This window comes from Eleutherodactylus coqui, chromosome 4 (assembly GCF_035609145.1).
Source record: "Eleutherodactylus coqui strain aEleCoq1 chromosome 4, aEleCoq1.hap1, whole genome shotgun sequence".
Classification (NCBI taxonomy): domain Eukaryota; kingdom Metazoa; phylum Chordata; class Amphibia; order Anura; family Eleutherodactylidae; genus Eleutherodactylus; species Eleutherodactylus coqui.
In genome coordinates this window covers 74,811,145-74,836,668 of record NC_089840.1, presented here as the reverse complement: position 1 = coordinate 74,836,668, position 25,524 = coordinate 74,811,145, and the positions used below count along the sequence as shown (strand labels likewise).

At 43.4% G+C, this 25,524-nt stretch overlaps 1 protein-coding gene across 1 annotated transcript in view; it reads left to right on the top strand.

The window, feature by feature from the left end:
- Positions 1 to 25,524, top strand: part of RILP (Rab interacting lysosomal protein) — a 43,368-nt gene extending 17,844 nt beyond the window's left edge. Inside the window, exons 2-8 of the mRNA XM_066599674.1 lie at positions 3,466 to 3,589; positions 5,440 to 5,561; positions 15,542 to 15,736; positions 17,080 to 17,240; positions 18,578 to 18,700; positions 20,844 to 20,924; positions 23,430 to 25,524. Of these exons, the coding sequence (XP_066455771.1) occupies positions 3,466 to 3,589; positions 5,440 to 5,561; positions 15,542 to 15,736; positions 17,080 to 17,240; positions 18,578 to 18,700; positions 20,844 to 20,924; positions 23,430 to 23,541 (918 nt within the window). The 3' untranslated portion in view covers positions 23,542 to 25,524. The remainder of the gene's footprint in view (positions 1 to 3,465; positions 3,590 to 5,439; positions 5,562 to 15,541; positions 15,737 to 17,079; positions 17,241 to 18,577; positions 18,701 to 20,843; positions 20,925 to 23,429) is intronic.

Below are 25,524 nucleotides of genomic sequence, written 5' to 3'. Positions count from 1 at the left end.
TTGTCACCTGACAGTAAAGGACTACTATTCTACTAGATCACCCCTATTAAGGTCCATAATCGCTCTTGATGTTCTCCATATTGTCCCTCTGATCTTGTCAGAGTCTATATGACCTCCTGGTAGCAATTATCACATGGCGGATTGGTCATAGACTCTACAGGAAGAGATCCCCCGTAGGTCAGTCAGGTTGTGGGCTGGTTTGGTCATAGAGGGCTGGCATTAATATCTGGCCAGATAGCCAGATTCATTGCACTCTAGTGGGATCACTGCCGTTGAATTAGGATTGATGTAAAATGGAGCACTTGCAACAGACCTCGCTCTCCCATTGGCTCAGGCGGTCCAGGGAGCAGCTCCAGGCTGGCTAGGGGGGAACGGCCTTTTATTATAGAAGTTAGCGTAACTGCATAGCATGGGGGTGGTGCTAGCACCCATGTCATCATGGCGTCTCTTCCAATTTAAACTAGCCCCTCTACTTTCTTTTGGGTCGATAAAGGGCTGAGCTGGTGCAATTTTGTGTGGCACTTCTAGGCCCAGAGAAACAAGCAATGAATGGATGACCCCTCAATGCACAGATCTAGCTTCAGGTATTACTTATGCTGCCCCCTCTACTTGTCATTTAGATCCACCTACAACACGAGGCCACTTTTACATTTATTTTTTTTTCCAGGGCCATTTTCAGTTCCCAGTCAGCCTTTGTGCTGGAATACTGAATGAATGCAAAAAATAAAAAGGCACCGATCAGCCATGACACTAAAAGCAATTCCCTAGAATTGCGTATTTCCCCCTCGTGTCGCTGATTCAGCTTTGACCCATCAAGGCCTGGACTCAACAAGAACAGTGAGATATCCCACATTAACATTCAGTAGTTTGTGCTATAGTAGCTCTGCTGTGTGATCAGACCAGAGGGGCTAGTCTTCATTCACCATTCGTATCAGTGAGCCTTAGATACTTGTGACCCTGGCGCCAGTTCACCTGTTGTCCTTCCTTGGACCACTTTTGGTCCGTACTGACCACTGCTCACCAGAAACCACAAGACCCGCTGTTTTGCAACGTCTGACCGAGTCGTTTTAGCATTATAATTTGGTCGTTGTCGCTCAGATCCTGACACTTGCCCATTTTTCCTACTTTCAACACCTCAACTTCAAGAACTGACTGTTGACTTACTGCCAAATATATCCCACCCCTTAACAGCTGCTACTGTAATATGATGCGGTTATGGCTGATCGGTGTATAAAATAAGGCTTGGACAAACCTTGGCTAGTTCTAGCAGCCAACTCGCACAAAGGTTAGGAGCCAGAGCAACGGCATCCTGTAGGGCCGCATCTACACAAACTGGTCAAGGAGGGAAGGGAGGACGTTCCAACCTGGCTTTATATGTTAGGTCTTCACAACTTCCAGTGGTCCATAGCAGAGCTCCCTTTCATAATGGTGGTCAGAGCACTTATTTTCTTGTTCATTGAGAATAGCCAAACTGGATGTTGGGAATAGCGAGACTGGATCACATAGCTATTTATCATGTTTGTAGTAGCAGTCACCTTTTAACGGGGGAGTATTTTATTAGCATATATATTTGCTTCTAACAGATTACCGAAGGTTGTTTGCCTACACTCCAACAATACATACTGTAATACATTGTAATCCCTGTTCTTATCTTTACATTGTTAGTTCAACATCCTTATAGGAAATCGCTTTATTCTCATGCAAGCTGATTCCTTATAACAAGAATGATACATTTATAATTTCCATTGACCTATAACTGTACCCTCACGTATACTTCTGTGTGCGCTTTAATCTGTAGATGTATACATGGTATAATGCACAGCAGCCTATCCTGGCCATAAAACAGTAACATAAATTGGGCAGAAAAATTAATCGTGTGAGCATAACCTCACTTCTTCTCTATCATCATTGCTTTATGTAGTTGCGCTTTTGCTTATTTTTAGTTTTGATGGAAGATCATCATGTGAAAAATTCCTAATCGGCAAATATTTTTCCCACTGTGCCTGTCACTCTGCCTGTCTCGTCTCCCTCTGCAGTGACTTCAGAATGAATGGAGTGCTGGCCAAACACGTGTGATCAGTGCTCCATTCATTTCAATGGTGCGACACAAATACCTGAGTAGGTGCCACTCGGCTATCTCAACAGTCCCATTGAAAGTGAATGGACCAACCAGTGAACTTGCGTGACCAATGCCTAATTCAGTCTCCTCACTGCGGGGAGTGCAGTCAGACTACAGTGTGGAGGGCAGGGGATATTCACCACTGTTCTCAAGATCAGCGGAGGTCTTAGTTATGAGACCCTCACTGATCCGCAAGTTATCCCTTATCTTGTAGGGTACTGGTGTACCTTGACTCCACCAAAAGTGGTGGGTGTACACCACTGTAAGGCTGATGAGACAGCCAGGTGATGCCCCCACTTCCTGATTGGCTAGGCGCCGAACACATTGAGAGGGGGGGCTGGAGAGGCACAGTGGCGCCGGGGACGTTGACAGCGGGGGACCGACAACGCCGGAGAAGCCACAGCAGCGGGCCAACATCAGAGGCTGTGGCAGCGCAGGGGAACGTGACAGCATGGGAAAGAGAGTGACCCCGGAGAGTGGAGGATCACCAGGGCAGTTTGGCCAACCTTACAGGTGATCGGCGGCATGGGGATCGAGATTGGCGTCGGGGGCGCTGCCGGCAGGACGGGGGGGGGGGGGGGGGTTCACACACACCCATAGCTTCGTGCCCTAGGAGCATGGAGGGAGTTTTGTAATGGATGGAGGGTTAAAGGGTTAGGGGTCGTTTCACTGTAGGCTTAAATTATGACCTGTTCATGCGAATAATCTACGCTGAACTGTGAAACTACCCCAAACCCTCCATCCATTACAAAACTGCTTCCACGCTCCTAGCACCTTGGCTGAAAAGCTCCTGGCTGCTGCAATCAGGAAGTGGGGGCGTCACCTGGCTGTCAAGCAGCCTACCAGTGGTGTACACCCACCACTTCTGGTGGCGTCAAGGTACACTAGTACCATCTTGTGGATAGGAGTAAACTTGTAATCTTCGTACAACCCTTTTTTTAAAGCGATTGAAAGGTTTAAACATTCCAGTGACTTGGACATAATATGACATTTGCTCAGCTTCATATTTTTCACTGTGTCACCTGATCTGAATCCTAGACTGGTAGAGTTGGAAGGGCATGATCTTCAAAGTCATCCCAGACAAATCATTCACTAGATCAGCTGGTTGACCTTTGTCTTGTTGTATTCGCCTAAAGAGTTCTATGAGAATTAATATCCACTAACACATTTTTATCTTTGCTGTGGAATTTACATTGTGTATGGGCGCAGTATGTGCATGGATATGATGGCGTGTACATAGCATGTCCATATACACTGCATTCTGCCAATAAATGCTAATAATGATCAGTATAATATCGGAAAGGTTGTAAAAACTTCAGTTTTTTTCTTTTTATATTTTTCCATAGGATCTAGAGCAAAAACTGCTTGAAGCTCAAAAAAAAGAACATGAACTTCAGAACCAGTTGTCCCAGCTGACCGAAGAGAACCAGAAACTCTTGGTACAACTGACAGAGACAAAATCCCAGGGAGGTAGGCGCAGCTTATCAGTTCGGACGTCTGTAATTGTGCAATATATTTATGTAACAAAAGCAAGGAAACTGCTATATAATGGGCTGGTGATACGCATGAAATATCTATTTGCAAGCAATTCATGAAATCAAAGGGAGAGATACAGACAGTTTCACTTGTGGATTGGAATAAGGAAAAAGGCAGTTGGGTGAAACCCCAAAAATGAGAAACTCGGCCTGATATTCCGCTTGGCAAAGTGTGTCTTTCACACGGATGCGAGGCATTTTTCATTCAAAAACACGTCACATCAGCTCTGTGAATTTGCAATCCTCAGGCGCGAATTTCACACACGGATCGCAAGTGTTTCACACTGATTTCAGTGGACAACATCGCATCGCACGGCATGCAAATACCATGGGATGTCTTTAAAGGTCCCATTGAAAACGATGAACGAGGCGTTCCAAGGGATCTCCAGGGATAGAACATGAGCAATTTCTTTTAGCTTCATAGCATCACTGTGAGGGAATACCTCGCTCATGTGAATAACTCCATCCAAAAGAATGGAGTTCATATTCCGCGATGCACAAAACTCACGGGAGATTCTCACTTGTGTACATATAGCCTAAAGGTCCTCTTAGACAAGCCAATTCTTGTTTGAACGAGCGAGTGACGTCACCGCTGGCTCACTCACTTGCATGATGAATTACTGGCTCGTTCAAATGAGCATAATTCAGATTTAAGAAAAAATGTATAGCTGCATATAGATCCTAGAAATGAACATCGGTCAAAGTTAATTTTAGTTAAAGGGAATCTGACAGCCGTCCAAACTGCTGACATCATGTTATAGAGCTAGAGGAGCTGAGCAGACTGATAGATGGCTTTATGGGGAAAGAGTCAGTATAATTTGAGTTTTATACATTTACACCCTTGTTCATTGTGTGCTGAACAGTCCAATGGGTGGAGCTATGAGTGTCTGACAGCTCTCTGTGTTTGACTGCACAGATAGGGAAGGCCATCCATCACATGGTGAGAACATTGTTCTTCCTCTTTACAAGTCACTGGTCAGACCGCACATGGAATATTGTGGACAGTTTTGGGCACCGATTCTCGAGAAGGACATATCAGAGCTTGAGCATATACAAAGGTGGGCAACTAAAGTAATAAATGGAATGGGCCGACTACAATACCCAGAGAGGCTATCAATATTGGGGTTATTTAGTTTAGAAAATAGACAACCAAGGGGCGACGTAATAACTATATATGGATATATCAGGGGACAATACAGAGATCTCTCCCATCATCTAGTTATACCCAGGACTGTGACTGTAACAAGGGGTTATCCTCTAAGTCTAGAGGAAAGAAGGTTTCTACACCAATGTATAAGGGAATTCTTTACTGTAAGAGCAGTGAGATTATAGGCCCATTTACACGTAACGATTGTTGCTTAAAATTCACTGAGAAGTGTGTGATAATCATTACTTCTAAAGGAACATTTAGAACCAATGATTCTCACTCAAAATTCGCTCAAAGATGTCTTTTGAGCGAGAATTGTTGGGTCTAAAAGCGCAGCCATCCTGCAGTTTTCGATAACTATTCGCTCATCGTTCACTTTCAGCTAGCTGAAAGACAATGATGAGTCTTATCAGGACCTCATGCTGAGTTCTCAGCGGAATACCGCTGATACTATTGTTTCAGCTGGTATCCCACTCGGAGAACACAGCAGGAGTATGAAGAAGACAAGCAGTCCAGCTGTCTTCTGTATACCTCGCTCGGAGCGCTCGGCTGTATACCAGCTTTTTATAAACTGTCACTATGTTATTCTAGCCGATACTTTTGATATTGACCAATGATAATGTGTTCCTTTTATATAGAATGTGTAGCAAGGGAAGAGCGAGAACTGATGTTGAAGTTGAAGGTTGTTGTAGACAAACAGAGGGACGAAATCCGATCCTTGACACATGAGATCCAACAGAAAAACAGGGACACAGAAGCGGTAAGAGACCATGTAAAGCTTTAGGCATTAATGCGAAGATGAGAACTCTTATCCTGTTTAGTGGGTGCGCTTCTTTATGACTCGTTATTTTCAGTCTGCACATTAGCTTTGTAGTGTTCACAATGGATCGTGCCACATGTCATCTTACTAATAAACACATGTACTTGTTTGTCATAATGTATACTTAGAGGAGTCAAAATGCATAATATTTAGGGTCAGGCTAATTGCAAGTGCAGATAATCCATAGGCTGACTAATGGAAGATGAGAGGAGAGGCGTTCTGATGGGTTGGACATATTTAATTTACTAGCTGATATACCCGGCTTCGCCCTTGTTAATTTGGTACTGGTGTTTATCTGGTGTTCACACGGAAAATCTTATGAAGTCGTGGTTACTTTAGAGATACCGAGGAAAAAAATATGTTCACCATTTTGCATGGTTCTTTGCATTACCCAGGAAACACCACATGAAGGTAACCAAGTGACGTTTCCTTTATATAAAAGACATCGGCAAGTGAGAGAATTAGATTCCGTACGTAAAATTTAGGACGCTAATTTTTCTGCGCTTAGAATTGAATACTCGAATTGGGACCCATTAGCTTTTCCTATCTATGACCTAATCAATGCTTGTGCCAAATTTCAAGTTTCTATGACATTAGAAAGTGAGAGAATTAGATTCCGTACGTAAAATTTGGATGCTAATTCTTTTGCACTTAAAATTGAATAATCGAATTGGGTCCCATTAGCTTTTTCTATTTATGACATAATCAATGCTTGTGCCAAATTTCAAGTTTCTATGACATCAGGAAGTGAGAGAATTAGATTACGTACGTAAAATTTGGATACTAATTCTCTTGTGCTTAGAATTAAATAATCGAGTTGGGACCCATTAACTTTTCCTATTTATGACATAATGCTCCTGCCAAATTTCAAGTTTCTATGACATCGGGAAGTGGGAGAATTAGATTACGTACGTAAAATCTGGACGCTAATTCTTTTGCACTAAAATTGAATAATGGAGTTTGGACCTCTTTACTTTTCCTATTTATGACATAATCTATACTTTTGCCAAATTTCATGTTTCTATGACATCGGGAAGTTGGAGAATTAGTGGCGAGCCAGCCAGCGCTTTCGTCTTTATATATGTAGATAATGCAAAAACAGAGCCAACCACTGCTTCGGGTACTTTTACATGGGCAGATAATCAGTTTGTGCTAATGAGCCCTGCTGGATAGATGATCTGTAGTACGGGGACAAACTATCATTAATGTGATCGTTCTTTCCCCATACAGTTATCATTGGTTGGCTGCACATCTCCTTTTTAAGGGCTCCTTCACACAAGCGCGCGGTAACAGCGTATTACATGCGCAGGTTTTGCACCAATCTGACATAAACTCCTATGTTGCTGCTCACACGAATTGCGTGGAATGCACGCATAAGAAAGATCACAGTGTTTTCCATCTTGGCGCGTATTACACGTACATATAAGCCAAGATAGTGCTTTCAGATTCACAGCAAGTAAGCAATGTTGTTGTGTACTTTTGTGCCACCTCGCAGGTGGCACGCAGTGAATTATGCCCCTGTGAAGCCGCCCTTACATAGGAAGATATGCAAATGACCAATTTTTATTCTCTTATAAAGAAGCTGAACAAGGGACATTTACTTCGTCCGTTTATTGATGTCCCTTTTGCATGACCCAATGATTGGGCAAACGTTGGTACCTGATCATCAGGCAGTGTAAAAGACCATTAAAGTGAAATGAATGACGGGCACAAATCTGTAGTGACTGCAATGCAAAAGCAAACTGGATGCTGCACAACTTTTTGTATATTTAACGCAGAGTCTGTAAAAGTGATACAAGTCATGGGATTAGTAGGACTGTTCCTGCCTTTGTAGACAGTATCAAGCTGTGTAGAGGCCCGTTTAGACACAACGATCATCAGTCAAAATTCGCTGAAAAGCTATCTTTTCAGTGATAATTATTGGGTGTAAATATGCCCATCTTTCACTTTTCCGCTGAACGATGGATTTCAGTTCGGCATGAAATCCATCCTTCAGCAGAACAGCTGATGAGCAGGACCGCACGCTGTCTCAGCTGTCAGCCTAGTGGCAGAACAAAGGAATACATTCAGAGAACAGCAGGTGGTCTGCTCTCTGAATACAGCTCCTGGCAGCTCACAGGCTACTAATTGGTACTAATAGGGATTGGTACCAAGTAGTAGTTTATGCAAAATGATCGCTCAAAAGCCATCTTGCACTTTACACAGGCCAAGGTAAGTTATAGCTTGTAAACGAATTGTTGGGTATCTACATTACCAATTCTCTAATGTTGAATATACTCATAAACTATAAAGACGTGCCTGTTAGAGATGAGCGAGTATACTCGCTAAGGCACATTACTCGAGCGAGTAGTGCCTTATCAGAGTATCTCCCTGCTCGTCTCTAAAGATTCGGGGGCCGGCGACGGGCGGCGTGGGATAGCGGGGCGGGGAGGAATGGAGGGGAGATCTCTCCCCCGCTCCCCGCCGCAACTCACCTGTCACCCGCGCCGGCCCCCGAATCTTTAGAGACAAGCGGGGAGATATTTGGCTAAGGCACTACTCTCTCATCTCTAGTGCCTCTGATTAGTCAAAATATAGCTATTAGAGATAATGTCCTGGAAATTGGTAGGGAACCTGTAGAGATTCCCTGTGTTTATTAAGATATTTGCCTCTTTGGAGTTTCCCCTTTTTTTTCTTATTAATCAAAATAAATTATTTGCTGAATGGAAATCTAAGCAAATCTGCACATTGCGGGATCACATTGCTCTTGCAAATATGTTCGAAAACACTGCGTAAAACCGTTGCATTTTACTGCGATTCCGCATGGCGTTTTCGAACGCACGTTGCAGTGTTTGACAGCATTTTTTTAACGCGCCTTATCGCTGTGATGGGTGAGGTGTGCAAAAATCGAGCGGACAGCGCTTGAAAATCACAGCATTGGAGACACTGGTCTGCAAAGCCCCATTGAAGTCATGCAGCACTGTACCGGGGTTAGCGCTGCGTTTGCGAGACCGCGCTAAAAAGCACTGAGAGTGGCCTCACTGGAGGGTCCATTTCTCACAAGGCAGAAGGTAGATGAAAAAGACAATTTTTGATTTATGACAATATTTGCAGCATTTCTAAGTAAGACCTCTTTGCAAACCCCTTCTTTTAGATATGGCAAAGGCAGAAAGAAATGGGTAAATTAGATGGGCGGATCTGTAATGCAAAAAGGCCAGACTGCCTGTCTACTATTCATCCGAGAACACCTTGGCCGCACAGTTGCTGCAACCGTAATTAGGAAATGGGAAATTGAGTAAAAAGATTCAAATGTGAAATAAAAATGTAGCTAGTCCTGAAAAAGTGAGGCCCACAATTATTGAGCAGAGGTTGGAAATACATTTTCATTTCATCCATTTCCAAGTAGCTCCAGCCCATTACTTGAGAAGTGATCCTAATTGCAGTTTACCAAAGCCCGGATTCAGAAGGGCGAGCGCAATATTGGGCCGAGAAACTCAGCCTGATATCACACTTGTGCACGTGTGGGTTTTTTACGCAAATGCGAGGCGTTTTTCATTGAATCTCTTCTGTGAAATTGCGATCAAGCATTTGTTTCATACGCGTCAGAGGATTCCAATGGGAAACCTCACATTGCACAGCATGCGATTTCTTTAGGCCTCATGTCCACGGGGAAAATAAAATTTAAAATCCGCAGCAGATCACCCGCGAGCGTGATCCGCACCTAAAATTTCCCATTGGAATGCATTGACCACCTGCGGGTAGATAAATAGCCGCGGATGGTATTTTAAAGTGATTTAAAAATTTCATGCGCGTGAAAAAAAAGGAGACATTAGTGCTGATCGCATGTGTGGGAGCTCATAGAGCTCATAGCTCAATTGATCTCCCGCATGAAAAAAAAAAGGAATTTAAGCTCGTCCGCAGCAGAAATCCGCGTTACATATCTGCAGCGGACCTGATTTTCACTGTGGACATGAGGCCTTAAAGGTCCCATTAAAAACAATGGCCGAGGGGTTCAGAGGCTACGTCAAAAGATAGAACATGCTGCGACTTTTAAACTTGCCGCATCGCTCCGAGGGTAAATAACTGTCATGTGAATAACTGCATTCAAAATAATGGAGTTCATATTCGGCAACGCTTAAAACTCGCACGAGATTCTCATTAATGTGAATGTAGTCTAAGGTAAATCTAATAAATGGGCTATGGGGATGCTAAAGGGTACAGAGCCTCTAGGTGGCAAATATCTGAGACCAGATAGAAAAGTAAAGGGACATTGGGCGGAGTTAGAGGCATGACCTAGTGTCTAAAAAAAAAAAAAAAAAAAAAATATATATATATATATATATAATGTTTGTCTTGACCCTCGTAAAAGACGCATGCAGTCCGCAGATAGTCATCACTGTAAACATAATCTTATCACTATACATCTAAGAGCTGAACAGTTGGTGATGTCAGCAGCCCATTCGTTCGGACAAGCAAATGTCATGAGGTTCTCGGCCCGTGTAGTGGGGCCATAAGAGTTTGGTGGCTATTTTACATATATGGAAAAGGGACAACATTGCATGTGAGGGAAACGGCTATGTTAATGATACGTTCTGCACATCCAGGGAATTTTTAATGTGAGCCGTAGGGTCATTTTTTAAAGACTGAAGGTTGATTTCGACACTCGTTGTGTCTGACTGCACTGACCTTGTGCAGTTTTCGTTAAGCCGTCGCTGATCTTTCAGCATGCTGAAAGATTAGCGATCTGTTATCAGGGATTCACAGCGGGATACAGCTGATACTATTGTTTTAGCTGTATCTCGCTCCCTGAACACAGCCAGGGTATGAAGAACATGTGTTTTCCATACCCCGCTGGGAGCGCTTGGCTGTATAACAGCCTGGCGCTCCAAGCAGAGAACAGCTGGATGCAGAAGACATGCGGGACCACTCTGCTTGTCTTCTGCATCCTCCGCTTGGAGCGCTCAGCTGTATAACATCCGGGCACTCCGAGCAGGGAACATATGGATGCGGAAGAAAAGCAGCCCCGCTCGTTTTCTGCATCCCCCACTCGAGCGCTTGGCTGTATAACAGCCGGGCGCTCCAAGCAGAGAACAACTGTATAAGGAAGACAAGTGACCCCACTTGTCTTCTGCATCCCCCGCTCGGAGCGCAAAGTGATCGCTCAACTTTTGAGTGATCACCGTGCTCTTAAAGGCACACAGTGATTATCGCTCAAAAGTCACTCAAAACATTTTTTGAATGATAATCGTTGTGTCTAAACCAGCCTTTAAAGAGGATGTACAGAAGTACAAGTGTGGGATTAACTACTAGTGGATGATCTCAATGATTTCCTGTGGAAGAAAAATTGCAAGTCACCTTGTGACCATCACAAAGACTCCGATTGAGATGGTCTGTTTATCACCATCTTGAATTCAGTGCCTGGAGGCAAAAAAGGCTGCAATCTCCAACTGTGAGGATAGTGGTCAAGTCAGCCACGTATTTTCCACATCTGTATCCCTTCTATAGAGTAACACACATAAGCGAAGGTCTGCTGCCAATCAGCTGGCTGCACTATTGCTGGATACAAAGTTGTTAGATTGGATCTGTAAGCCATTTTCTCTGTAGGGCAATTAAATAAATGCAAGGAAGAAAGGAGGAAATGACTTCTAACTTATGGAGATTCCACTCTTGTATAAAGTCACATGCTGCTGACACTTCCCACAATGCAGTTTAAATTCTCTGTAAGCACAAGCTTCCTTTCCCACGCCCCCCCCCCCCCATGTTTGCAGTAGGCTGAAATATAATCTATACATTGTTCTTCCTTGTCAGCATCATAGCTTAACCGTACAAAGAAAGTTCTGTTTATTCAACACTTGACTCCTATTTCTTGAAAATGTAATAGTCTATAGACATAATCACTCCTCTCCCCACTGAGTCCTTCCTTGCCACTCAGTCATCGTTCTGGTTGTTAACCAGTTGTAGCCCCATGTGTTTGCAGGGTGTCATAGGCTGCTGCAGCCAATGACCGAGTACAGTGCTCCATCGCTGACCTCTCTCATTGGCTGCAGCAGCCTGTGAGCTCCTGTAAATGTGACATTGCTGAGGAGACCCAGCGGGGAGAGGTGAATATACGCCTATGTGCTGTCTTATGGCAGGGGGAGCTATGATTTATAGAAAAAAGCTCTCTGACAACTCCTCTTTAATGACATGAGTCTCACCTTTTAGGACCCTCCTCTACTAAGAACAGCAAAGAGTTTCTCTAATGCTGCAGAAGCTGGCACGTCCATTCATTTCACAGACAGGTCATTGGGTATACTGAGAACTGTGTAATGCTTGATTTTCCCTGTGGGGGTGCTGCAGAGTAATTAAACACTTGCTTCTGATTTGCAAAGTCTTACAAAAGATGATCATTGTGCGTATCGGTAGGACTATACTGCTATTTTATTGTTGGAAGACTTGACAAAAAGTGATTTCCAAAGTAGCCAATGCTTCTAACAGTAGCAAAGTAAAATAAATGTATCATGAGAAAGCGAAAAATCAAGTAATTTTACTTTATTTTATGACCCTAATAATTGTGTTCACTGGTTCATCGTGCTAATTTATAGTAAAACCCTCCAAAAAGATGGCATTGCTACCTATGGCAGCTAATCGGCTTGCAGGTCTCCTTTTACAGGTGAAGGTTAGAAAGTGATTAGTAGCCTTTCTTCTCTTTTGGGATGGCCTATCTCATATGGTAAGGTGGCAATAAGCTAATCCTGTAGTCCTTTAAATAGTCTGCATGTCAGACAGGGTGTCCCATGGCTAAAGCTTCCTGTGATGAGGTACTAGTAGGGTCTAACTAGTCCTCATGGGTGCTATTTCTGATCCTGGGTGCAATTGACTGGGATTGTATTTCTACTTGTAGCTGCTCTTGGCACATTCTGGTTTTAAAGTGAACCACCTGACTCCTCTGATTTTTTTTTTTTCTGTCTAATTTATTTATTTTTGAGGTTTTTTTATTTGTAAAATAATATCCCTTGTCATGTGTAGTGGGGGCAGCCAATTTAGTCCATTATGGCTCAGCATGCTGTGCTAGAACTCGTGTGTCGCAGTCAGAGGTGCAAATTGGGAAGATGGAACAATACCTCTGCAGCGCCATCTATTGGAAGGCAGCATTTCTGCAAGTCAATGGCAGACTCTTTAATAATTTGCATATTTCCCAGAGGAGCATGGATGGCCTTATAAGTTTCCTCATACACCTAAGGTGCTCTCCTTAAGGAGAAACAATACCTTCCTGACTGTAGTCAGAGGTGTATACTATACAGGTACGAACCTATTGTGCCCTTGTCTCCTGATGTCTGAGCGGAGGGGGTTAACCCTCTCCTAGCTATAGTCACCTACAGAAACTGGGCACGCCTGCCCCTTCAGTGAGCATTATATTACCCTGTTTTATGGGACATAGAGGTGATAAGCTGGATGCACTGTGGTCAGCATAACCCATCTGTGACTCACACACACAAAACGTGTGACTGTGGGAAAACCCCGGAACACGGTTGTACGTGTTAGAACATGAACTCTGGGTTTCCTTGTTTAGTTTTTTTCGTTCATCTTTAAGTAGATTTTTTTCTTTAATCCATTTTTAGACCTATTTACATGTTAACGCTCAGATTCTGTTATTTGCATTGCTGGTTCTATCTTTTCGCTCTGTCAGAAGAGCTCCGGATCCGTCACATTTCGAGACCAGCGGACCCCATTGGCTTGCAGTGATGTTGGTTGGATTCCATGTAATTTTACCAGGAAAATATTCCTGCCTGCTGCACTATATATTTATTTTTTAACCCCTGAAAGTCTGACAGACTCTGCAATAACTGTTCCTAGTGGAGCCTCCAATGCAAACGTGAACGGAGCCTTAAAGAGGTTGTCTGAGGTATTTACTTATTAAAATTTTTTTGTATAAAACATGTGCCCCATGTTGCAAGATAACAGACATCTACTTGGCTCTCCCAACTCCCTGCATCTCAGTCCTCCATGTTTAGTATTTTTTTACGGGCTGGAGTATGGGATGTTGCAGGCTGCTGCAGCCTGTGGCGTCCCTCAAACAAGCTGCTGTAGCCTGTAAACATGATGTCATGGGAGAGACCCAGAGCAACGGTGCTGAACACAGCGGGGAGCCAGGAGAGGTGAGTCTGTCTGTCTCTGTCTGTCTGTTATGTTGCTGCATTAGACATATATTTTTATAAAACCCAAACAGTCAGCCTCTTTAACCAGAGGTGTTTTTGGCTTACTTGTACTGAACAAACTGCACCTTTTTTGGCTGGGTTCACACAGGGCGGATTTGCCGCGGTTTTGCTGCAGCAGATCCGCCCACGGCAAAACCGCCCGCGGCTGCTAATCTCGGGATTAGCCAGCCATATGGATGAGATTTCTCAGAAAACTCGTCCACACGGGACGGCTAATCCGCTGCGGTAAATCCGGTTGAAGCTGCGGCTGCCGCAGCCGCAGTTTCCAAAGATTGAGCATGTCTGTTTACCTTTCCTTTTTTGTTTTTTTACGTCGCGGCCGCGCTCTCCTCTATGGGAGCGCCGGCTGCAACGGAAAAGCATGCGGCCGAGGCGCTTCAAAGCCGCCGCGGCTTAAACCGCGGTGGTTCTCCCGGCGGAAATCTCGCAGTTTTTGCTGTGGCCAAACCGCGAGCTTTCCGACGGGAATCCGCCCTGTGTGAACCCAGGGATTTGTGTGCTTAACAGAGAAGAGCATGGATCAATGATAGGTCTAACTATTTTTCACCAAGTATATATGGGTGTCCCTCAATAAAATGAAGGAAAAAGAAAAAAAACAGAACAAAAAAAAACACCACACTAATTTTAGGCAGACTAAGGGCAAATTCATACTACTAATATTCCTGCACGACATTTGTGCAATGCACACAAAACTTGTGAATATCAAGTGAATTCTATTAAATGGATTCATTCACAACAGCAGTGATATTTTTTTCCTCGCAGCATGTTCCATCTGTGGGTGTTCCTGCCGAGCGCCTCGCCTGTGGTTTTCAATGGGGCTTTAAAAGCCATTGCATGGCACTCACAAGCGATGTGCATGCTTGTGCGATGTGAGGCTTCCCATTGAGATCAATAGGAAACATTAGCTATTCTTTGATGCACATGAAACGCACACAAAAGGATTGCAATTTCACAGAAGTGATGCGCCTTTACATCAAAAACACTAACATCAACATGAAAAATGCACTCTGGTAAGTGCGATATCGGGCCGAGTTTCTAACCCATGTGAATGTAACCTAAGAAATAGGACAAATATCGTCTTTACAACCCAGTATACCTAATAATCTTATGCATAATAATGCCAAACCGTTGTATGTTAGCGCTAGTATTACTGTAGATGTCCACTACTCAGGCAGGGAAGTTGGGACGTTTTAGAGAGGAATTCACTTTTTTTTTTGGAGAGGGACTTTTCCACTGTAGTTTTTTTACTTTTCTTGCATTGTATATCGGAGCTGAAAGTAGCAGGTTCCCTTAACTTAAAACCTGTGGATAATGCCCCGTATGAACATGGCCTCACTTAACACATTAGTGGGGCAGGCTGATGTTGAAGATGAGCATGAACCTGATAGCTCTTGACATCCATATTTTCCGTGTCGGAGTATGACTACCTCCAACAGCCTCGTGTGGCGCAGAGTGCTAAGTCAGCAGAAATGTAGTCCTAAACTCTCCCTGTTCAATCCCTGCTGGTTCAGGTAGCCGGCTCAAGGGTTGACTCAGCCTTCCATCCTTCCGAGGTCGGTAAAATGAGTACCCAGCTTGTGGAATAAGTTGGCACTATACAAATTACAAGATTTATTATTTTATTTTTCTTATTGAAGAGGTTTGGAAAGTTTGAGTCTTTACCTTTTACAATGTTGGGACTGAAAATAATGCACCACTTAGAACTAGTATATGGCTGACATTTGTCTACCTTGTGTTCTACAGCTACAGGAACAGTTGAACCGTTTCATGAATATGAATGAAGATTTACGACGCAAAGTCGCTGTTGTCCATACTCAACTGAAAAGTTCCCTGCAGAGAAAAACTGACTTGGAGAACCTGCTGCAAGAAAGACAGAAGGAGATGGATTCCATGTTACAGAAGTTCTCTGCAGCCCAAGTGGTCCCTGATAAGAATATGGTATGTGAGCCAACGCCTGGAAGTAATTGCAAATTGTGTTGGTAGATTATAATACAATGAGTGTTTCTAAAACCACTTGGAAATGTTAGTTTTGTATTAATATCACTGGCATGTGCCTTAAAAAGCGCCTGATTAGCTAAAACATGTCAGAATCTATGGAGGGCCTGTGAGCTGTGACCCCCACTGATGGCATAGTCTGCCATGTTGGACCACTAGGGCAAATATTTCCTTGTTGGGGGCAGCAAAGCTTTTTCTATTTCCCCCACACCTTAAGAATCATGCGCTATCCATGCTCGTGACTTGCTTATGTTCAGTACAATTAATTCACATTAGGGTGACTGGGTATGTAATAAACTGATCTGATTACAAAAGCCATAACCTTATTATGCCTACATAATAATGGATACAGTGTCCTACTTTACTTCACTTCTTGGAAGGATGTGGGGACTAATTGGATTTGAAATGATTCTTTAGCGCCATCTACTGGTCAAACAGAAAAATGTGACCTGAAAGAAGAGAAAAAGCACAAAGGGTGTGTTGACCGTGTTAAAGGGGTTGTTCGGTAACAATTTTTTAAAAATTAGAGCCACATGGGTTAAAGCAATACAAAGGATACCGCTCTGTCCACAGCCCTGGCGATCCAGCGCTGCTGCACCATGATTCTCTTAGAATGTGCTGACAGAGCAAGTCAGTTGGCCATTGCCTGCCAATCGGAGGCCGCAGTGTTGCTGCCTGTTCTCCTGTCATTAGCGCTCACATCTTGGGTATCGTCATGCCAGGAGTTTGGAATGGCGACACTGCGGCCTCTGATTGGGAGGCAGCGATTAACTGACTTCCACTGTCAACACGGACCAGAAGAACTACAGGGCTGCAGCGCCGGATCAACCGTCTAAGGACCCTTTTGTTTTAACCCATTTGGCTCTAATTTTAAAAAGTTAATTTGTAACTGGACCACCCCTTTTAAATGAAGGATTTCATACCGCAGTACTGGCTCTAGCCAGCAGATGGTGCCATTGTATAATGGCAGAAAGAGAAAGCCCCCTAGGAAACCCTGAATCCAAAATTGGATTGCAAAAGGTTAAATGTGCAAAGCAATAGAACACGTTCTACTGAGATGTGTTACTTTTACAAAGATGTAGATTACGCTGAACTACTAACATACAGGCGATATGATATATTTCAATATTATATACAGGCATTTATTTTATATTACAACAGTCATAAAGATGCAGAATATTTTTTTCTTTCCATTGCAGGATAGTTTTTACGGTTTTAGATGCTTATTTCTACCTTTTTGTTCTCCGCTTAGTTTTCATAGTTTATATTTCTATCGTGACTTTCAGAATACTTCGGCATGTAAGTCTCTGGAGCAAACTGGAAACGACAAAACGCCATCAAACCAATTATGCTTCACCAAGGAAGATGTGAAGCATATTGTACAGGAGAGGAATGAGCTGAAGACCAACCTGTTCCTGGTGAATGAGGAGCTGCAGTATTATCACAGGTAATTTATTCCACTACCTCTTTTATAGTAATTCTGTCTTTCAAGAGCAGTCGGGAAAACCCCTAAAAATGATTGAAGTTCCAGACACAGAGGAAGGCCCACTGTTCATATACCGCTCGAAGAACCGGAGTGGGAGCTGCTGGGTAATGGCAGACCCAGACATTATGTCATTTGAAGGGCCATTATGTAACACATTGTCCTGAGTTACCTGTGGCTGAGCGTTCTGGTAGACAAGGACATAGCATAGAACATATGACCAATGGAAAACATTTGGCACGTTATAAAACCAAAAATCCGGTAAAGACATCCCTGGACTGTTTAGCAGCGAGAATCCTACATTAGACAAGAAGGGGGAAGGGACTTGTTATTTATATAGCGCCAACTTATTCCGCAGCGCTTTCAGGTAATTTCATTTACTACCACCCAGTAAGCTGGGTACTCCTTTTACCAACCTCGGAAGGATGGAAGGCTGAGTCAACCTTGAGTCAGCTACCTGAACCAAGCGGGGATTGAACTCACAACCTTCAGATCGTGAGCGAGAGCTTAGGACTGCATTTTGCTGCCTTGACGCTCTGTGCCACACAAGGCCCCTATCAATGGGACAACATTCCTCTCTCAAAACTCCAGCAATTGGTCTTTTCACTTTCCAGACGTTTACAGACTGTTGTGAAAAGATGTGATGCTACACAACAGTAGACATGGCCCTGCCCCAACTTTTGTGATAAGTGTTGCTGCTATCAATTTTTCATATTTTGCTCTACTGGCTAACACCGTGCCAAACTGTTTTCTTTATACATTTCCTCTGATCAGCTGTTCACTGGGCCAGTGTACTTATGCACAAAACAGATTTCAGCAGGAACCAGACAGCTTCATTCTTACAGTAGTGGTTAGGCTTGGTATTGCAAGCAAAGTGCCCACTTCAATGGGGACTTTGCTTGTAATACCAGGCCACACCACTGTAGTGGAAACGGAGCGGTCTGGTTACTGCCAAAATTAGTGTCCTGTGAGCAAGTGATCAGCAGGGGTCCCAGGTGACGGACCCCCGCCAATCTACTATTGATGACCTAGTCGGAGGACAGGTCATCAATGGTTTACAGCTGAACAACCCTTTCACGCTGTGTGAAGAATGGCATTCTGATTACAGAGCAGTAGAATGTTATGAATAATGCAGAATTCTGACCTGGCCCACTTGCTCTGTTACAGCTATGGTTATGTGTTCATACTGTGTTTGCTTCCTGTATGCATTAATATTATCCTATTGGTGTGAATAGATATTTTAAGAGGGGTGCGTGGAGATTACTTAGTAACATTTAATTTCTTTGCTGTTTGTTACCAAGGGAGCTGCTGAATGATGAGAGGATCCCCAGTCTTTTGTTGCGTGGCATGAAATCTGCTATCAGGAAGCAGAGGAAGAAAATCAAAGCCAAAATGCTGGGCATTGTGGAATCGCCCAGCAGCAGGTCAGCTGCCCATTATATGCCTACAAATGTGTTATGTATAGCAATGCTAGAGGCTTCCAAGAATGATACGGAAGAAGCTAATTAAGAAGTTTCATGCATTTTATATGTATTAGCAACATATTGGAAACACACACACACATCAGTGTAGGCTGCATACATTGGCCTACAGTGCTTTTAACCCCTTCCCGCTCCAGGGCGTAAACTTATGTCCTGGGGATAGCGCGAGATCACATATGATCCCGCGCTATCCCGCAGCGGGAGCCGGCAGTCAGTCACAGCCGGCGTCCTGCTGCAACAGCGGGGGTGCGCCCCCCCCCACTGTTAACCCCTTCCCCGCCGCGGCAGGGAAAGAGTTCTGTGTCTTCGGCCGACTCTCGTGATGTCATCGCGAGAGTCCGGCCTGTCGGCATGGCAACAGGCCACCAGACACTGGCGTCCTGTATTGCCAATGCCTATTATCGCTGTATAAGCGATAAGGCATGGCAGGGCAGTAGCTCTGCCATGCCTTATCACAGCGATGGGCAATACTGTAGTCAAAGTCCCCCAGAGGGACACAAATGTTGTAAAAAAAACTTTTTTTTTTTATGCTTTTTCTCAGATTAGCATAAAAAAGGTAAAAAAAAAAATTAAAACCCCACATATTTGGTATCGTCACGTCCATAACGACGCGTACAATAAGTTGCATATGCTTTTGACTGTGCACGGAAAAAAGCGTTAAAAACGCTAAAAAACTGAGGCAAAATGCTAATTTTTAGCATTTTGCCTCACTAAAAATGCAATAAAAGTGATCAAAAAAGCCGTTTGTACCCCAAAATGGTACCAATAAAAACTACAGCTCGTCTCGCAAAAAAAAGCCCTCACAGAGCGCCGTACATTAAAAAATAAAAAAGTTACAGGACTTTGAATGCAGCCATTTAGAAAAAAAGATTTAAAAAAAAGGGTTTTTATTGCAGAAAAGTGGGAAAAGCTAAAAAAAATGTAAGATTTTTGGTATTGTTGTAACCGTACCGGCACGCAGAAAAAATGGATTGTGTCATTTATGCTGCATGATTAACGCTGTAAAAAAAAAATCTATGGCAGAATTGATGCGTTTTCTCTCCCTGTTGTCATAAAAAAAATAATAAGTTTTACAATATAGTCAATGTACCCAAAAATGACGCCAATTAAAAACTACAGTTCGCCACACAAAAAACAAGCCCTTATTTGGTCGCTTTGACGGAAAAATAAAAAAATATGACTTTTGATAAATGGAAAAGAAAATCTGCCAAAAATCGTTGCGTCCTTAAGCCCAAAATAGACCATGTCATTAAGGGGTTAATAGCCAGTGCCATTAATATACGGACACAGCTAAGTACCCAGAGGAGAAGACCGAAGCGGATTTAAACTGCTGCTACCTTCTCTTTCACAGTCTACATAACACTCAGTGAGTGATATGTAGAGAATTGCAGGAAGCAGCACTGCTGTTTCCTGCATAAGACCGAATTGTTACATGCTTGCCAGCGACTCCGGCACGTCAGAGCTGCAGGGTCTTAGTCACTGTCACAGCTGGTCAGGGGGCTGCTACTATCACACCAGGGGAATGTCTTCCCCTGTAAATGGGACTAATACGTATGCTCCAGTTACAGTGGAAAAGTGTGAAATAAAGAAAAAAAATAGTGTGAATGTCCCCCAGAGGTCTTATACGATGTCATGGGAAGTATAGGTGTTAACAAAAAATTATAAAAATAGGGAAAATAATACAGAATAAAAATATATATGAAAAAAAAAGCGATACACCACCAACCTAAACTGTTGCCATATCAGCCCTATTATCAGAGAATATGCAAATTATATATAAAAACTTCCGAAAGAAAATGCTGAACCCAAATGTGTACTATAAATTAACATTAAAAAAAATTTTTTTTTTTGCATTTTGTACACAGTACCCCTAATAAAATTTTAAAAATTGAGAAAATTGCAGTGAAAATGGTAAATGGTAAAAAAAATAATTTTTGCAGGCCAGGAAAAAAATATAGCTATGAAACCACCACGTGGGTAAAATCGCTAAGCCGAAACACTCTGGTTTTCAAGGGGTTAAAGACTTTATTTGATTCATTACCGATTTTGCGTTCTGTAACCTCATCCCTGTCTCTGCTTGTTGCAGTGATGACGAGCACACGTGGACACAGACAACGGCCACAGACTGTGTGGATGCCAAACCTCCAGACTCAAAAATCAAGAGTTTGTAAGTTCCCTTCTTTCAACAACTATGTCTGACGTTCAGTTCAAGAGCCACTGGCTCTGGGGATCAGTGATCAGTAACTGCGGATGTGTATTGTAAAGAAATGGCTTCTGGGGTTGGCAGATTTTCAGAGCCAGTTAATATAGACCTAATGGCAGTGATTCTTACAGTTCTACTTGTTCTTTACAGCTATGGGAAATCGATTCTTCTTCAACACTTGCGAAAACCAATTGCGGTTTCTGCAAGCAATGGAAAAATCGCAGCATGCTCTATTTTTCTGTGTATTCCACATGGATGGCTTCCATTGTAGTCAAATGGAAGCCGTCCGATCTGCGGTTCTTCCGCAATGTCAATGCGAAAAGGCTGCGGATTCTGCGTCATCAGTAGGCGATGACACGGGAAAAGCAGTTGTTTAAAAAAATCTGTACTGGGCACATCCGACGGCGAGCTGTGTGAACCATCCGCAGTACAGAAGAAAGTGACAAGGTATGCACGGACGCCGCTGCTCCCAGGGCTGGATTCTGCATATGCGGAATCTGGCTCTGCTGTGTGCAAGGGGCATTACTCCTCACCTCACCACCTTTCCCTCCTCACAGTGCTGCCTCAGCTGATGTCACTATATTAGCCCCTCCCACTCATATCCGGGGACAGAGACAGCGACGGGTCATCTCTGTCAGCCTGTATGAAGAATAGGCAGTCAGAGAGGCCATTAATCTCACAGCTTGCTGTCAGCCATGTAGTAGAGCTGCAGCCTGAGTAGATCAGAGAGAGCAGGGCCTTCATCAGCACACTCCCTCCCCAATAGCTAGCTCATAGCTCAGCCTGTCAGCAAGACTATCTGGCTGCGCTGGGAGAAGGCTTCTCTCCATCAACAGCACTACACACCACTTCTCCACCCATACTAGCTACCCTGCATGCCGCCTTTCCAGCTATCAGCTAACTTATCCAAGTCCAACAAATTTTCATAAACTTGTTTGGGACCATGTGGTACTTTTTGGAATCTACGTTGGAATTCACGTTGTACTTGAACAATGGATTCACACTTTGCAAACTCAAGCACAGAAGAGGATTTCTCCCGTGGTGTCACTATTTTCCTACAGAAATCAGGATCAGGCAGCAAATAAGGTGCTTGACAAAGACCCGTATATTATAGGGTCGGAACGTCGGTATTTTTATGGCTGTGAGGTGTATATAATTGATGCTGATGCATTAAAACTTTGAAGCACCTTATTTGCTGCCTGATCCTGATTTCTTTTGGATTCAATACATTGGGACTTTTTGGATTCAATCCCTTTTTCAGGCGTGCAATAACTTCTTTTGGAAGGGTCCCCCTATATGGTTGGTGAGTGCTGCTGTATCCCCTTGTTTTCACTATTTTCCTACAAACTGTAAACAACAAGAAACCGTGTTGCGATGTGGCAGAAAATGGAACTTGCTGATGTGTGGTCAAAAACATTGAACTTTCCTCTTTTCAGTGATGCGTGGATTGTGTACCTGTCTTTTGTAGCTTGTGATGAAATCCCCAAATCTTCTCCTTTTTTGAATAACCCTGCATATGGTCTAGGTTTCCACCCTATGGTGGTTTCGGGACTATGATCAGATCCAAAGCAAAAGAAAAGTATGATGCTTGTCTACCCTTATCTGTTTACAAAGTGGCGAGACGGAGGCATGTGCCACAACTTCTATCTAGGTTGTAAAAGTATGGGGTGAAATACACCTACCAAAAGCCTCGCAGAGCTTCACAGGACACTTCGAGATGTGGACACATAGACATTTTTTGATTCATAGCATTTTGAATGCTTAGAAAGAAGAGAGGAAGTGGGGGAAGGAATTTGTTATTTGTATAGCGCCAGCTTATTCCGCAACACTTTCAGGTAATTTATTTATTCCCCCCCCACTAAGCTGGTACTCAGTCTTCCATACTTCCAAGGTCGGTAAAATGAGTCAACCTTGAGCCGGCTACCTGAACCTAGCAGGAATTGAACGTGCAACCTTCAGGTCGTGAGTGAGTGCTTAGGACTGCATACTGCTGCCATAACACTCTGCACCACGTGAGGCGAAGATAAGTTTGTTGCAAGTGCTACAAGGATTGTCTAAGGCATAACGTGCTTTGGGCCTCGCTGCTAAATGATGTCCAACGCCTCTCCTTTGGCCTTGATTGACGGGGCAGCTTTGGGCAACATCTCTGTAAGATCCATAAAGTTCTACAGCAGAAGTACTGCATGTGCATGAGATTCAATGGAGCTTAGGGATGTTGTCTTAGGCTGGCTTGTCCATTAATGTCGAGGGGCAGGTGTTGGGCGGCATTTCTAGTGAAACCTATAGCACTTGCTGTGCCTGGGGATGCTCTTCTGGCACTTGCAACATAATTTGCATATTACAATAAACTCTTTCTGCGCAATCGACATGCCATGAGGAAAAAAATAGTGTGTGCCCACATGTCTGTAAGTGCCCTACCAAGTGCTGTGACCACAAACTTACTAATGTTACAGTATTTTGCTCCCACAGGTTTGGGATGTGGTACCAGAAACCGGAAGCCGAGTCAGGCCCTTGGGAAATCATCAATGATAAAGAAATCAAGATGATTGAGAAGGAAGGCGGCGGAGGTGACATTGTCTGAGCTCGAGTACAAATCTCTGGACCCCTACCGCGTTCTACTGTGTTGTGCAGATCCCCTTTGTAAAGAGACAGTCTGACATATCTGCTGTGTGGCATAGCAGGCACTACACCCGCGTAATATGTATAGTAATTCTCCCAGGAAAGTGAATAGCAATATATTTTTCTAACACTATTTTTATTGAAACTTCCCTTTTTATAATATAATATATGCAATTTTTAAACGTGTGTATACAGAGTATATATTCAGCTGTAAATTCTGTAAAATGTATATCTGGATGTTTCTAGTGTTTATCTTAAAGCAGAAAATAAATATTTAATGGTAATATCTAGTAGATGCCTCACATTTTAAAACTGAAATGTCTTCACAGACGTTATGATTTAAGGCTGTACAGCTCTGATGTTGGAAGACGTCCGTCGGGGTTCTCTTACTGTATACTGCCAGCCTCTCTGCTGTCGGAGCCTATCCAACGTGTCACCTCATGCAGTACTGGCTTTAGCCAGCAGATAGCGCTGTTGTATAACAGCAGAAAAAGAGTAAGTCCTTTAGGAAAACCAGGATACAAATTGGATTGGAAAGGGTTAAAAGACTTGTGTTTTTTTTTTCTTCATACTTCAGTCAACGGATGCGAGTGTTCTGTCGCTCATACACAATTAACATTGTGTATGAGCGGCGGAAAGATTTGCAGCATCAAAAGAAAATGAATAGAAAAGCCGGTATTCTGGCTGGAGGGGAGAGAAAGATCTTCCTCGCTGATGATACGCTGTGAATAGCGTACATCCCCACAGAAAAACCTATGCTTTTGCAATCATTCGCAATTACTTTCCGTAAATGATCGCAGGTCTTCCGCTACAAAAAGCCACATGCGGAATCCAACCTTTTTGTGTGAGCCTTGCCTTAGGGATTTCCTACGCACATACTGTCAACACATTTTTCGATATTAAAGGGAATCGGTCACGTCCCCACAGAATCATAAATGAAGTGATTGTGCTTTAGACAACGTAACACTGAGTGTAAAAAGTTTCCTGCGCTCTAAATCGTGGGATAGAATATTATAATCAAAGTCTTACAGGGACCACACGCTGTGTTCTGCACAAGAGTCGCAGATTACATTGTAATCTGCCGACAGCCTGTACAAGAACAAAGGAGCTGTGTGCAAAGCTCAGACCACATGGTGTGCTCTGCAAACAGCTCTAGGAGGCCCTTTTACAAGGAAATGAAGTGTTAATGGAAATTAGTGTCCATTAACACTTTACGCAAAACAATCGCTAAAACTGTTACTCTTTTTAAATCATTTGAAAGATTGTCTTTGTGTGTAAATGGGCCTTAAGATGCTCTCCCTATGCCTGAGGATTTGGTGACTTAAATGGCATCCTTTGAAGGCACACTTGGGCCTACTGTGGGGGGATTTGTCTGTTGGCAGACCCTTCACACCAGGTGAGTCCAGTTCCCAGCCATTTTTGTGCACATTTTTACATAATAATTTAATAAATTTTATTTGTAGCCGTGTGATGTATTTCTTCTTTTATACTCACCTGCGATCCAGCGGTGTCCCCCTCTGAAATCGGTGTGTTCTCCCATAGACTTTATAAGGAGAGTGCGCACAGGACTCTGTCGCGCTCACCTTAAGTTGATGCAAGTCACGAAAATCTGACTCTTTTCGGAGGGGGGGGACTCATGGGCGACAAAATCGTGCAATTTTTCTCGCGATGCGACAGTGTGATGCAACTTTTACAGTAGGAAGTCCTACTATTTGAGCCCTAAAATAACCCCTAGCTGCATAGAAAAAAAAGCAATACATCACCCAACAGGCGCTGTCCGCTCCACTGCAGCGCCGGCACTTGCTTGTAGTCTTCAGGGAGTGCTTCCTCGGCAGGGGTTTCAAAAAAAACACTGCGTCCAGGGAGAAATGCCTCTGATTGGCTGAACCGTAGCGCTCAAGAACCAATCACAATCAGAGGCATTGCTTCCTGGAGACAGTGTTTT